At 40.9% G+C, this 14,567-nt stretch overlaps 1 protein-coding gene across 1 annotated transcript in view; it reads left to right on the forward strand.

Annotated features, from left to right (window-relative positions):
* Window positions 1-6,702: 6,702 nt before the first annotated feature.
* HEATR1 (HEAT repeat containing 1) overlaps window positions 6,703-14,567 on the forward strand; it is a 38,025-nt gene continuing 30,160 nt past the window's right edge. The window contains exons 1-8 of the mRNA XM_059835769.1: window positions 6,703-6,844; window positions 8,337-8,553; window positions 9,486-9,627; window positions 10,147-10,248; window positions 11,130-11,270; window positions 11,845-12,056; window positions 13,297-13,430; window positions 14,266-14,365. Coding sequence (XP_059691752.1) covers window positions 6,703-6,844; window positions 8,337-8,553; window positions 9,486-9,627; window positions 10,147-10,248; window positions 11,130-11,270; window positions 11,845-12,056; window positions 13,297-13,430; window positions 14,266-14,365 — 1,190 coding nt within the window. The remainder of the gene's footprint in view (window positions 6,845-8,336; window positions 8,554-9,485; window positions 9,628-10,146; window positions 10,249-11,129; window positions 11,271-11,844; window positions 12,057-13,296; window positions 13,431-14,265; window positions 14,366-14,567) is intronic.

Here is a 14,567-nt window from a genome sequence, read left to right on the forward strand (position 1 = left end):
AATAGCACCCTCCTCTCAGTGTGTGCAAGGAACTGCCTCTGATGTGACTGGGCCTCTAAGTCTCTCTCAAGCAGTTCCTCTGCAGAGGACTCTCTTAGGTCACTGGCATACACATTACATGCAGAATGACAGAGAGTAAGAAATGCATTGGAGAAAACACTGACATACACTTTTGCCAATACGTTATTAGCTGTTATCAAGAACTTTTCCAGTTGTCAAGACTATTTTATGAAAGACAGCAGAGTCTTTACATCATCTCAAGACAGCAGGGCCACTATTTTAACTCTGAGAATATGGCACCTATAGTAAAACAGCAAATCTGGAGATCTAGGCTTATCAGTAAAACTCAGTTGCATGCCCTCACCATCTAAATCGAACACACTGTTTCTTCTAGTAACAGGTTTTTCCCCAAGAATTCCCAGGATATGTAATGGCATGAACAGTTTCCAATGCACAACGAAAGCAAATACAAAAGCCAAACATTTTTTAAAACGGCACTGAAATGCAGACAAAAGTTTAGGGGATTTTTGTGATTGCAAGATACTTTGTATAATTCAGTATCACAGAAATGCATTCTCTGACTTTGTAATACTTTTAAATACTATAGTATTAATATCTCTCATATGTATATATGCATACATACATACGTTAAAAAACATTCAGTTGTTCCCGATGTTTGCAGTGCCACTGTGCTAGGCATTACATGAACGTATAACTCCTTCCTACATAAAATATGTAAAATAAGTAAACTTTAGAGAGTCGATAAATAAAAATATGTAACTGAATATAACTGAACAGCAAAACCGGGAGACATATATTCTCCTCTCTGCTACTGAATGTAGATCATACTGTTTTCAGGCATTATCGTATAAAGTTATGAGCTCATTCTAGTTCAAACCACGTATTCACCAGGTATGGAAAAGACCAGGTACATAGACTGGCAGCAACTGGGGCAAATGAAGAAATGAAAGCAGCACTGGCTTCAATGGCCAGCTTGGGAAAAGGCTGAGATTTGTTTAGTGCATCCAGATAGGAATGACACTATTTCTCCTTCAGGGAAACAGATGTGATTCATCTTGACATTTCAAAAAATACCCAGCAAATGGCTGGCTGACAAGCAAATAGAGGTTCAAACAGCTGCAGGTCAGGAATGGGTAGTTGCACCATATGAGCTCTATAGCTATTCCAATGCCTGACAGTTGCTTGAATAACAGGCAATTGAGGGAGACGATAGCAAGACAATGTACTGCAGTAAGAAAAGCATGCTGTGTTAAGCATGTTCCTTATTGATCACTTTTTCCTTCTCCCCATCCTTCAGTTTATTGTCTCTTTTACTGTTCACAGCCCTGCTATGAAAGATGACATATGTCTAGCACACAACACTCTCCTTATTGCTTATTACATCCAAGTCCCTAACGGCTACGTTGCTACACTCTGATTACCAAGTTCTCCCAATGCATTAAACAATGTGACTCACAACTACCACACAGAAGATCCATGACACCTGCTCTCTCAGTAGATTGTCTGGCACAGCTACCTTTTTATAATAATAAACAACTAACATATACACAAAGTATCCTATTTCCCAGCCTAATAAATACCAAATCATGGCAAAGGACTATCACAATCACAGCAATCATGAGAGACATTTTCCTGTTTTTCTTTGCAGCAATTGTGCAGTCATTAAAATCCAACTTCCTAGTAGACTTTTTACACAATAAACAAACAAACAAAAAATCACCATTCGTGAAGTAGCTCAGCACTGAAAGGACTGCTTTTTTCTTCCATTTTTCACCATCTCCATTTGTCTTCCTTACTCTCCCTGATGCTTTTGGGACAAACTAGACCTACATCAAGTAGATACAAATGGGTTACAAAGATGACTATTGCCTACCCTTTTCAAGCCAATGCCTTCTCCTGCACGTGCCTAGCTGAAGCTAGTTTGTTTATCTGGGGTTTATTTTTCCTTATCTAGAATACGTATTTAAAAGCTTCCTTTACAGTAATTTTTATTCAAAAGCCTTCAGTTTGTATTACCACATCAGAAAGCCTCTAATACAGTAAAAACCCTGAAATAGCTTCCCGCCACCCCAACCAGAGGGTTCCTATTTATTATAAGATCTGGAATGCAGCTACACATGAGAATGTATGGCTGTGGGAAGCTGCAATAGATTTTCCAAGAAAAGCCAAGGAAACATGATACTGCCTGCCACAGTGGTCAGTAAGTCAATGATGTGCTTGATACACTGCCTAGCAAGGAAGCTTATTCCAGCCCTTCAGTTCAACTGAAAAATTATTCTCCCTTCAGTCCTGTTCCAGCAATGAGAACTGCAATTCGCTATAACCTCAACCACCATCAAATTATGCTTGATTGTTTCTGCCTCTAGTTACATCAGCTGCACACTCATACAACTCCACTGACCTCATCAGAATTACTCCTGAGTTTCACTAATGTAAGCACAAAAAGTTCAAACCCCTAGGGCAGGAAGGGTTGATAGGGGAAAAAAATCTTAACTCTCTCATTTTACATATTGGGTTTTTACATGATACAATGGCTCCAATCTCTTCGCTTCTAACAAAAGCTTAGCCAAGGGAGTAACGGCCTCAAGACCTCATCAATGTTTACACTGCAGAAGGGTACTGTCTCATCATTTCACAATGTCCAGAGGTGAAGGGTGACTGCTGCATTGTCACAGAGAGCAGAAAGAACTGAAAACAGGGAAAAATACATTACTACATCCTTAAAGCACACAATAAAGCACTGTTCTTCCTGATAATTACAGTAACTCTATAAATTCAGAGACCACAGATGTCTTGTTATGAATGATAAACTTCTAATAGGGAGCAGTGATGTACATGAATTAAGAACAAAGGACACATATTAGCTCAGAGTAGCAGATTTAACTGCACAGCCCCCAAAACTAAAACACATGGGCATGCCTCCTGCAACCAACAGCAAAACAAAATATATCCCTTGACAATAAGATTACGTTGGCTTACAAAATGTTCAGTCCACTGCTCCTAAACACCGATCGGTTTACAGGTCATTTAGCATACATATACCCACATTAAACATCCGTATCTGTTAACACCTGCCTTCACTTAAAAAGTTAAAGAACTTGGTTCACTCTAAGGAGGTTACAGTCTCCTCTGCATATCCTAGAAAGGTTTTAATATTACTTTGTTACACTGCAATCAGATCAAATTTTAGCTGTCAGGCACTGTCACATTTTCTGTTAGCAACAGCATGTGGAAATGTCAGGGGACATACCAAGATTATTAGCAACTGATGGTGAAGCGCATGGAAAGTGGCTCTCTTCCATTTCCTTCAGAACTGTTTTAACAATCCAAAATCATGGTGGTTCATTAGATTACAGGAGGTGGTACAAGAAGGAAAAAGAAGAAACATCTTAGCTTATGAATTAAGAAGCTTTTGAGAGTACTTAACAGTATTTAATACAAACACTCTGTAACTTTGTATGTAAACAGTAAATTGTATAGGTAGTACTCAATTCCTTACCTTCATTTTGATACATTACAATTGAATGACACTGAACAGTACTTTTTTGTACCAGAAGTGATTCCCTTTTCCTCTTTAAATGAAATTCCTCCCCACCTGTTGCCTACACATGAAACCAAACCAGAAGATGCATTCCAGGAGTGCACCTAATGGGAATTTGGTCTACAAGGCAGAACAAGATCTAGTCTGCATAAAACCTCTGAAATGCAAGCAGTGTGAGGAGGGTTCCTCAGCACCACTTCATTCTACAAATTTCCTCCTGCTGGGTTGCATTACTTACCAAGGTAGCTATAGCTCTACATACGCACAGCTGGTGAGGTGAATTGGAGGGAAAGGAATATAGACTAGATCTTTATATAGATAAAGACATCAATTATATTTGCTCCAGTGGTAGCACAAATTTACCCAGACGTAAAGAACATTAAAATTTTAATAGTGTTTGCATTTCTCAAGTCAAATATTTTCAAATACACCAATACTTAGGAGTGAGTAGGCTTACAGAAAATGCTTGAAACAGATCACTTTTTAAAAAAAAAAAAATTAGCATATGACAATTTATATTCTAAGACTTCAAGATTTTTTAACAGACAATGTAATCTGTCAAACGCACTTTAATAGCAGCCATCAGCAGAGGTGATCTCAGCTGTAGTAAGGCTATAAGAATTCTACCCATACAGACTAGCTGTGTGATGATGCAGACACTGAGAAGCTAAAGGAACTGGTTGAAACAGGCTTGGATTTAAGTTCAGAAAAGCATCTTTTTGTAGCCCAGCATGGAGCAAATCTCTGTGATATTCAGCTTCACCACTGGGGAATTACAAATGCAACTAAGCATATTTCCTAATAGACTTTCTGTTTTTATATTTTTCCCAGGAAACATTTTTTCAGAATTAAATCAAGCACAAATATTTTTCCCTCTGCAGAATATGTCTCTGTTCCTCCAATTAACCTCCAAGGGGAATCTCAGCTTTACTCCGAAACCAAACAAGGATGGAACAGAACGCACAAAGGTATAAAACCTCTGTCTTGCAGCTCTCCATGGGAAAGAATAGAGTGGGATAGGAGTACTGGAAAACCTGAACACATTTCAGCATTTACAACTTCTAGTTTACCTTTCTGGCTAGAGTATTCAAATAATGGACCACATTGATAAAAAATGACTAGTTTTCTTTTTTAGAAACAGCTTTCTGCCCTTTGCAAAGTCTACATGTTTTAACATTTGGTATTTTTAGACATGGAAACATGCATATTTAGGCAGGTTTTAACTACGCTAAAAACAAGGTCACATGAAGGCTTCATAAAGGAAAAAGATACACAGAAGCCACAGGGAATGTGAAAAAGTGCAAGAAACTGGCCTCTTGGTTTGCACCACCCCTAGCCAGCTCATTTGCTAGATTGTCAGAATCTCAGTGTTAGAACAATCAGAAAAATAATAGCAATCCCATTAAATCAGCAATATCCTCCAAACACCTTAACACTGTTATAACTGCTGTGGTAGCAACCCTTAACAGCTCAGCAATTGCTGTCATTACGTCCAGATAATACCATGTCGGAAGTAACATGATATATAGCTAATGCATGCTCTCTGACAAGGCAGCAGCAAATATCATCAGGCACAAAGTCAGACATCCAGCTCCGTTTCATCTCTCTGCTCCTACTTCTACAAAAGTTTAACTCAACACAACCAAAGAGTCTGTTGAAATCAGTGGAGATACTTGTTATGGATAAAATTAAGCATTTAAACAATTCTCTGCAACCCTAAACTTTTATCAGCTTTTTGTATTTCTACTGTATGCTAAATGATTGCCAAAGAAAGCAGCTTTACTATGTGAACAATTTGTTACTTCTGCTATAGTTATACAGCTTCTCAACAATAAACAGAAATAATTTTACAGATCTGGTGCCAGCATTGTTGTATTTGGCATCATTTTGTGCATTCGCTGACATGAACTGAAATCAGGTTTATTTTTCCATTATTTTTTCCAGTCTTCTCCTGGTTTGTCACAAGCCACATTTCTTTTCTGGCTTTGTGCACCTACTTCCAGGTGCAGAACCCTGCAGCCTTGAACGCAAATGGGTGAGAGACATGGTCATTTTTAATATTAGGAATGTCTTTTTGATCTGAGAGTAACCAAACGTTGGATGAGCGGCTCAGTGAAGCTGTGGAATTTCTATCCTTGGAGATACTCCAAACACAACTGCACAAAACTCTGAGCAACTTGCCCTAAACTGGCCCTGCTCTGGGGCTAGATCAGACGGCTTTTAGAGGGCTCTTCCGACCGACGTAATTCTGTGGTTCTGCAGCTGGGATCTAGGCCATACACACTGCAGTAGCGTTCAAGGCCTTTTGCTCACGGGACTCCTGCACCTCCCCTAGCATCCCTCACTACAGATACGGAAAAACCCCCAGGTGGGACAATTCCAGTTGTGCGCACCCTTACCACTAAGACACGCTGACACTGCTTAGCGGGTCCCCACCCACAGCCCGGGCTGCCGCCTTGCCGGGCTCAGCCAAGGCCAGCAGCACGCCTTGCCACAGACACCTCACTGAGGCTTCTCCGTCTGTCCGCCGGCGCTGCGGGCCTTCACACCTCGACTGGTCGCCCGGACTGGCTGCTTCCCCAACACAGGCAGGCAGGCTGGCCCCCGCCCCCGCCCCCGCCCCCACCCGCGCCCGCGCCCGCACGAAGCCTCCACACGGACGCTGAGCTCCGCGCCCCCCGCCCGCATACGCGAAACAACGGCCACCTCCCTCGCGGAGGCCAGCCACGCGCCACCACCGCCCCGCCTAGAGATGGCGCATGCTCAGTGGAGCTCCTGCCCGCAGCCCGGTCGGGGGCGGGAGCTTCCCGTTCCGCTGGAGCCGCTGCTTCCGGGTTAGCGGCGCGCGCAGCCCACGTGGGGCCCGGCGGGGAGCGGAGCGGCGCGGAGCCGGGTCGGTGTCGGTGTCCGGGACTGGGGGACGCGTTGCCGCTCTCCCTCTTCTTGCCCGGCTTGGCTGGGCCCGGCCCATCCCCACGTGTGCGCACCCCCGGGGGGCAGCTGGCAGCGGGGCCTGCAGCGGGAGCGGGGCCGGGGGGAGCGAGGCGGCAGGTCTCCACGCGACTGCTCTATCGGCGGGCCTGCTTTGGTTTTCTTTCGTTAGGTTTCTCTGGAGGCCGCTTTCCTCGAAACGCGGAGCTATGACGTCCCTCGCGGAGCAGCTGAAGCGGCTGGCGCTTCCCCAGAGCGATCCCAGCCTCCTGAACCGCAGCGAAGTAGCGTCGCTGCTCTTCAGTTGCAAGGAAGCTGCTGGCATTGACAGGGACACGTTCTTCGCAATCGGTGAGTTTGGCTCTTCAGATGCCAGCGATTTTAAACATCAGGTGTCTATCCAGAAGAGAGCTGGAGAAGGATAAATGGGAAAGGCAAGCCCGTATTCAAAAAAGGCCAAAGGGGTAATTCAGGAAACTCCAAGCTAGTCAGCATCACTCCAGGCCATGGGAAAATCATGGGGCAGGTCCTCTTGGAGCACATTTCTGGGAGCGTGAAGGGTGAGGTGACCGGGAAGAGTCAGGGGGCCCAGGGTGGTCAGGGGCTGGAGAATTTGCCTTGTAAGGGGCGGTGGAACGTCTCTGGCCTCACTCAGCCTGGAGAAGAGAAGGCTTTGAGGGGGCTAATGGCAGCCTGCCGGTACCTGTGAGGAGGCTTCAAGAAGATGGGTCAGGCTGTCCAGAGGAATGCGTGGCTGGAGGACGGGAGACAATGGGAATGGGTTGAAACAACAGAAGTTCAAACTGGATATAAGGAAAAGCTTTTTCACTGTGAGGAGAGTCAAGCAGTGGAACAGGTTGTCCAGGGAGGTTGTGCTCTCCATCCGTTTGAAAACCCTAGCTGGATAATGCCCTGAGCAACCTGGTCTGATTTCAGGGCTAACCCTGCCTTGAGCAGGGTCTTGGACTAGAGATCTCCCAAGGTCCCTTCTAACCCGAATTGTGTGATTTCATGAAAAAATGCTGACGCCCTGCTCCTTGGTAACATTATGGCCACAAATAATGTAAAGTGGCAGAAGCCAGTGCTGTGTTTGCACACTTCAAATCCTTTGTGCCGATCTCTTTCCATTTTTGCACAGAACTTTACCCGGGAATGTGGTACTTCTTGTATAAGAAAGCTGTTTTCTAAAACCAGAAAGATTGATATCATATATTGATTTTAAGTAACAACATTGTAGATATATATGTATTTGATGCAACACAAAGTATTGTTTAGTTTCTTAAATAGTTACTATAGAACTGCTGCATATAATCATTTATTTCTTCCATATTTTAGCCAGCTGCCTGGTTTCTTTATTTCAGCTGAAGTTGTCTGCTTTGTGCTTAACCATTAATATTTACAAGGTTGTGTAAAATAAAGAAATAATTCCCATGGTTCTCTAGCAATTTACGTGGAATATTGTATTTTAATTTATTCAAAGAGGTACCTTTGCTTGCTTCAGCTGTATAAAATCATCTCACAAATGGAGGGGACAGTTCACCTCCCTCAGCCTGCTGGCTATGCTCTCGCTAATACAGCCCAGGATGCTGCTGGCCTTCATTGCTGCAAGAGCACACTGCTGATACTTGTTAATATTTTTTTTCTTCATCAGTTAAGAAATACTTTTAAGTGTAGCAAAAGTTTTGGTCTTAGATCTGTTTACTATTTGGTTTGGTTTGCTTAGTGAGGATGACATATACCAGTATAGCAAAGAAGTTGGATAAGCCAGTGAGAAGGTAGGTGGGTAGGACTGGTGAATAAAACTGTTGCATTTGGAGCATTTTTCCATTTTTTTTTTCCACAGGACGCACTGGCTTAGAAGAGCTGATGGGGATTGATCCTGCATTTGAAGTGTTCCAGTCCAGTTTGTTTAGTTCCACGTCCAAAGGCCTGGAACGAAGTGTTCAGTCTAAAGCAGTAAATCAGCAGCTGAATAAGAACATTTCATTGTTCCTGATTCACCTGTCCCCTTACTTTATGCTTAAGCCAGCCCAGAAGTGCCTTGAATGGCTGATTCACAGGTAATCCACTGAATATCCTACATGTCAATAGATAAGGCTGCTAGAAATGCCAGATGGTTTTTTCCGTGATGAGAAAAATTTTGAACACTTTTATTTTAATTTACTGAAAATACAGGTTAAAATGTTAAAAATATCCTTTGGGCTTAGTCTTTATGGGGCCAGATGTTCTTCTTTGCCAATTAGATTTTTTTGTCTTTGGTAAATTTCTGTGAAAATTTTGATCTGTCATTATATTCTATATAAAAGCAAATATTTCCTTGCCTGGCTTTCACCAAATTTGCCCAGCTCTAGCCATCTCACACAGGACCTAGAGAGGCATTTATATAATACGCTTTTAGAAATGGGCTGTGTAAAATAGCTAATTTTTAGTATTAACTGTGAACCATGAATACCATGCCCTTCTGTTATAACATGAGCTAAGTATTCTTATTTCAAGGTTATGTAGGAAGGTGTGGAAAAAAAAAACACCAAGCATTTTGTGATGTTGTATGTATTTATATAAATTAACCTATCCAGATGCAGAAAGTGTAATATTTCATGTCATGAAAGAGTGGGTGATTTTGTTGATACAACCTTTGAATCACAATTTTTTTTTATATATGTATTATGCTGAAATTCAAACTAGATTATTGTAATGTCTGGTTTAATATCACTAAGGTAATCTTAAGTCCTGTAGGGACCTAAATTATTATTGAGAGTGAGGAAGAAAATTGGTAGCACTGGTTCTTTCCTCTAGCACATACAGGCTAGTGGCCACCTTGGGATTCTGGACTGTAGGTAGACCATATGTCTGAGTCAGTATGACAGTCATCTCTCATCTTGCTTAAAAACAAGTAAACCAGGTGTTCTGAGAAGAATGTGGCTGGGTCTTTTTTTTTTTTTGGAGTTCCAGATAATTTTTAACTATGTATATTTTTTTTTTTTTTCCTTAGATTTCACATCCATCTCTACAATCAAGATAGTTTGATTGGTTGTGTTCTGCCATATCATGAGACTAAACTATTTGTGAGAGTTATTCAACTTTTAAATATAAAAAGCCCAACTCATAAATGGCATTGGATGGATCCAATAAGGGTAAAGTATTTAACAAATGCAAGTTGGGAGAGACATGAGGGACTTTAATATCTTGACTTTGTCACTAGGTTATGAATATGGTCCACCTGTTCATGTGGTTAGTTGTAGAACTGTACTGAAAGATTTAATTGCAGAGATGGAACCTGGATGCCCACCTGTTGTTTCTGCTATCCTTCTTTATATTTAAAGTTAATTATAAAAAGCTTTGATTGTAATTACTCTTTGTTTTGGCAAAGTTAAACTACGCTTTTAAGGTACAAGTATTAGCTACTGATAGGAAGATATGTCAATTACTAAAATATATGTTTATTTGAATATAGATTATATGTAATGCTCTTCATTATCTGTCTTAATGTAGTTACAGAAAATTCCAGAGGGGTGTGTGGGTTTCCATTACTTATTTCAATTTAAATGGTGTTAACTGATCAGTAGGATTAATTTAGAGATTATATTAATTTTTACTTTGGGTGCTTCACTTTACCCTTGAGTGTTCTAATTTTACTTTTTTCACATGTAAAGAAACCTGGAGTCCCACTGGCAAGGGGTACCGTCATTACACACTGCTACAAAGACCTGGATTTCATGGATTTCATCTGCAGGCTGGTGGCAAAATCTGTGAAGGTTGTTCATTTATTTTAGAACATTATTTGTTTGTTGTCACTTGGGTTTCCCCATCTTTGTATTTGTATAGTATTATGCCATTTACTAATATTTTGGATTAGATATCAAATAGTAAAAGGAGTCATTTATTAGTAAACAATATGAAAATTTCTTTTCTTGTTAATTGTGTAGATGACAGTCTATCAGAAAATCTTGTAAGGAAGTGGCTGAGAACCAATGAGCCATGACAAAATAATTTGGCAATATTGTATTACTTAAAGATACTGTATTGCCTCAAAGTACTTCCTTGTCTTAATTTCTTTTATAAAGTCATTCCTGCTATTAATTTGTAACTGTGCTTTGAATTTGGGTATCTCTTTTTGGGGTTGTCATGGGTGTTTTAAACATAGGTCTTCAAATATTAAGAACTTGAAATTAAGACTGTTAGGAGGTGAGCAGATTTATTTGTTTTTTTCAGTTAATATCAAATAGAGAACTAGTTTTATAGTCTCAGAAGGATAAGATGTACAACAGTTCCAATTATTTGGAGAACTAGAATGCACGTACTGTCAAATTAAGCGAAGCATGCACAATAACAGGGTTTGTTCACAGATGTAGCAGGGGGTGTTAAACATATACCAGTCAACTTCTTGGCTGTCCAGTTCTCCATTTTGAGCGTTACACCAAAATCACCAGTGGTTTACTGCTGATTACCAATAGGTTACCTGATTATGATTAACTACAGTAGCTGAGGAATAGCACCCCATTTCCTTCTGCCTTGTCTGCAAGGGGGAGCAGGAGCTGGTAGAGCTTACATTCTGAGAATTTGCTGGTTTGGGGGAAGCCGTATGTGCGTTTCCACTATTCCTGATGTCTGAACAACTGATTTTTCTGTGGTCCAGGTCTTTTCAGAGTATCCTGGCAACTCAGCTCAACTGAGGGTTCTTCTTGTGTTTTATGCCTCCACCATTGTATCAGCTCTTGGAGCCGCAGAGAAGATAACAGACACTATAGTCTCTATGCTGCTCCCTTACATCCAAAAGGTACATGAAGCTTTATTTTCCTTCTTGCGTGATGAAGTGTACTGTGTTCTGTGGACATGCGTCTGCAGATAACATTTAAGAGGGACTTTCTATGTGAAATGTATCGTACCACTCAGCCTGCTGTGAAAAATCAGGCAGGTGAAGGTCCATGAATAGTAATGTTTTTCACACCTCAGATGAGCAGTTTAAGGACTCTGTTTCCTATTCTGCATGAGAAAGGGAGCTGCGAAAAATGGATACACAGTTTGAATGAACCTCTTTGCCTTAGAGATTTATCATGCTGAACAATGAGGAAATGGAGTCAGGGTGGACAGCCTGTTTTAATATCCTCTGTCCTCCAGGATTGTTGCTCTGTTAACAAACAGAGCAGCAGTTAATGAATGTGTCTTTTGTATGTGTGCACCCTGTGTGACAGCTTTTTCTTCTTGAAAGTTGAGTTTATAGATCCCTTAAAAGTTAACTCATGGAGAAGAAGGTAGTGTGATTCCATGGATGTCAGAATGAAAATTTTATGTTCATGTACTCAGTTTTTAATTTGTGTGTGTTAAAAATCCATCTTTATCTCTTTTCCTAGGGCTTGAAATCCTCTCTACAGGATTACAGAGCTGCAACATACATGATAATCTGCCAGATGACAGTAAAAGTGACAGTGGAGACTTCCTTGGTACATTCCTTGATGTTTCAGATAAGCAAGACATTATCTAAAGTGCCCTCATTAGTCAGGGATGGGGTGGCGTGCTTGAACCTACTTCTACAAACTCAGAAAGGAGACAGACTTGGGAAAAAGTAAGTCTACGTGAATTGAATTTTTCCACTTCTAAAAAGCGCAGACTGCACTTTGATAATTTGGATTTTTTTATCCTCCTCATTAAAGGGATACTTTCCTATCAGAAATTTTGGTAGTTGATATTTCAAAGGGCTCAGTATTTTCTTTGGCTTACTTCAAAAATTTGTATGCTCACTAAGGAGTCTCAGTGGTGCGAGTCTGTCATCTTTTGGTCCCTGTCCTGCCACTTCCCTCAGTAAAGGATTGCTGCCAATGTGCAAAACTGAAGCCTGCCAGTAAGAGGTTTTCTTGAAAGTGGAAATCCTGGAAGAGAAGCCAGCATAATAATGGCAGTGCAAATTTGAGGTTATTTGAATAGCTTGGAAAAAAGAAGATCTGTCCCTTCAGTGGAAAGGCTTTGAGTTCATATAGTTTCTAACACCTGAAGTGTAAGTGCCTCTATACCACCACCTCTTTGGTCCCACAGCCAGGTGTTCTTCTGAAGTACATGTAGTATTTCATTCCTATCAATCTGTCTGTCCTGCCCTGATACAGTTAGCTAGTGCTGTTAATGTGCAGTTGAACACTGTGATGGGAATCCTGCATGCTACACGGAGTTTGCTTGCTGGCAGAGATGTTAGCGTGGGTATTCCAACAGAATAAATCTTTGCTGGGATAAGTACAGTGATTACCTTCCAGATACTTGAACACAGTCATAAAAGAGGAAAATGGGTTAAAAGCTAAGGTGTGGGGAACTAAGGACAGGCATGCTTGATGCATTCTGCAGCATCCAACCAGGTGGATAAAAAAGGAGACAAGATGAGAGAAACTTTTTATTAACAGGCAGGGAAATTGCTTCTACTCTCTTTGAGGATCTCCTGTCATTGAGCTATTATTTCTCCTCCCTTCCTTTTGCTGCCGCTGGGTAATAGATATGCTCCTTGCAATGTGAGGATGTCTCTTCATGCAATCCATACAAGTATTTTTTCTTGCACTACCAACTTCACAAAAACATAAGTATGTTCGCTGTGCTCAACATCACTGGCAGTACCCTGTTTTCTTCTTGGATATTAAATACACTACTAAATTTCTGGCAATAAGGAAGTGTAACCCTTTGAATCTTTTCAGAATTTGCTTACAATGAGGCTGTTGCCTGATGCTGAAAATTGAATCCTTAGGAAGTCTGCATGGTTTGAAAGTGTTGGTAACCCAGATGAGCATATATACTTTTTTTTTTTATTTCTCTGTTCCGTTGTGCAGGCCATTTAATTATCTGTGCAAAACCCCAGAACTGGTAACACTTTTGCAAGGCCTTTCAGCAGGCTATGATATCTCTCCTCTTCTGCGTTACCTGTTGCCTCACCTTGTTTGCGCTGTCATGAAAAGAGATACAGGTAAGTTAGCGTACATTTTTACAATTTTGTTGAGTCTCAAGGACAGCTGGCTGTGGTCAGTGTTGTAGCTGTGTAATTTTAGTTGCTTCTGCCATTAAAACTGCGCCAATACGTGTGAAGACCTGATTGCGCTTTTGTGTGTGTGTGTTGCTTTTCGGTTTTCCAAGCCCTATAGAGGAGGCTATTTTAGGCATTGTTACATCTATATTGCTTTGATTTAGATTGATTTGCAGTATTTGAGCAGTAACTTAATTTTGATGTATGAAATTTCTGACTCTTAGAGATGCATTGTAGTACTGCAAAATCATTTTTAGGTAGATTACGTGTACTCCATATGTAGTTTAATTAGTGATCATATATGTTTATCTGATGAATTAAATGTGCCTGGGAATGGCCTGGGACAGCAAGGCTGACTGGCATGCAGTAGCAGCCTGTGTCTGCACTGGTAAGTCTGTTTGCAGTGTGGACTTGTAACTGCTGAATCATGATTGGGAAAGCTCTTTTGTTGAAAAGGTCCAGATTCATGCCAGGGAATGCTGTAGGGAGTTGCTGGCAGAGGTTGTGGTAGCAGGTCTGGAACATTCCAAAGCATACTTGAATTTTTTATTGGTAGCTATACAGCCTTTGGTGTTTTAATGGCATTGGTATAAAGCATTGCTAGCAGCTCACGGAGAGTTAGTGCTGGTAATCAATGAACATTGTGGACTTCAAGTTTTGTGTTTGGTTCACCAGATGATGATGCCTGGACAAGCTATTAGCTTTAATCAGTATGAGGAGGCTATTCTCAAACTGTTGTTCATCTTTTATGATTATGTGTTGTCCTTAGAGGAACAAGAAGAATCTGAGGAGACAGAGAATCAGATTTACATTAGACATCTTGAAGCTATTCTTCAGAGTGTACCACTGGAAAAGGATTTAGATCACCTGCTGGCTTCGTGAGTTAATTTCCATTATTTTTCTTCTGCAGTACTACAGTCATTTCTGGTTTAAGAACAACTAATTCCTGACAGTGGCATTAGCATTATATGAGCCTGTTTTTCTGAGCTCATAAGTTAACTCCAAACCTGGATTTTGAAACTGAAACATTTAGTAATCCAGAAGAGCCATGCTTTTAGCACTTGTGGGAGTACTTGTGGG

Source organism: Gavia stellata, chromosome 2, assembly GCF_030936135.1.
Source record: "Gavia stellata isolate bGavSte3 chromosome 2, bGavSte3.hap2, whole genome shotgun sequence".
NCBI lineage: Eukaryota > Metazoa > Chordata > Aves > Gaviiformes > Gaviidae > Gavia > Gavia stellata.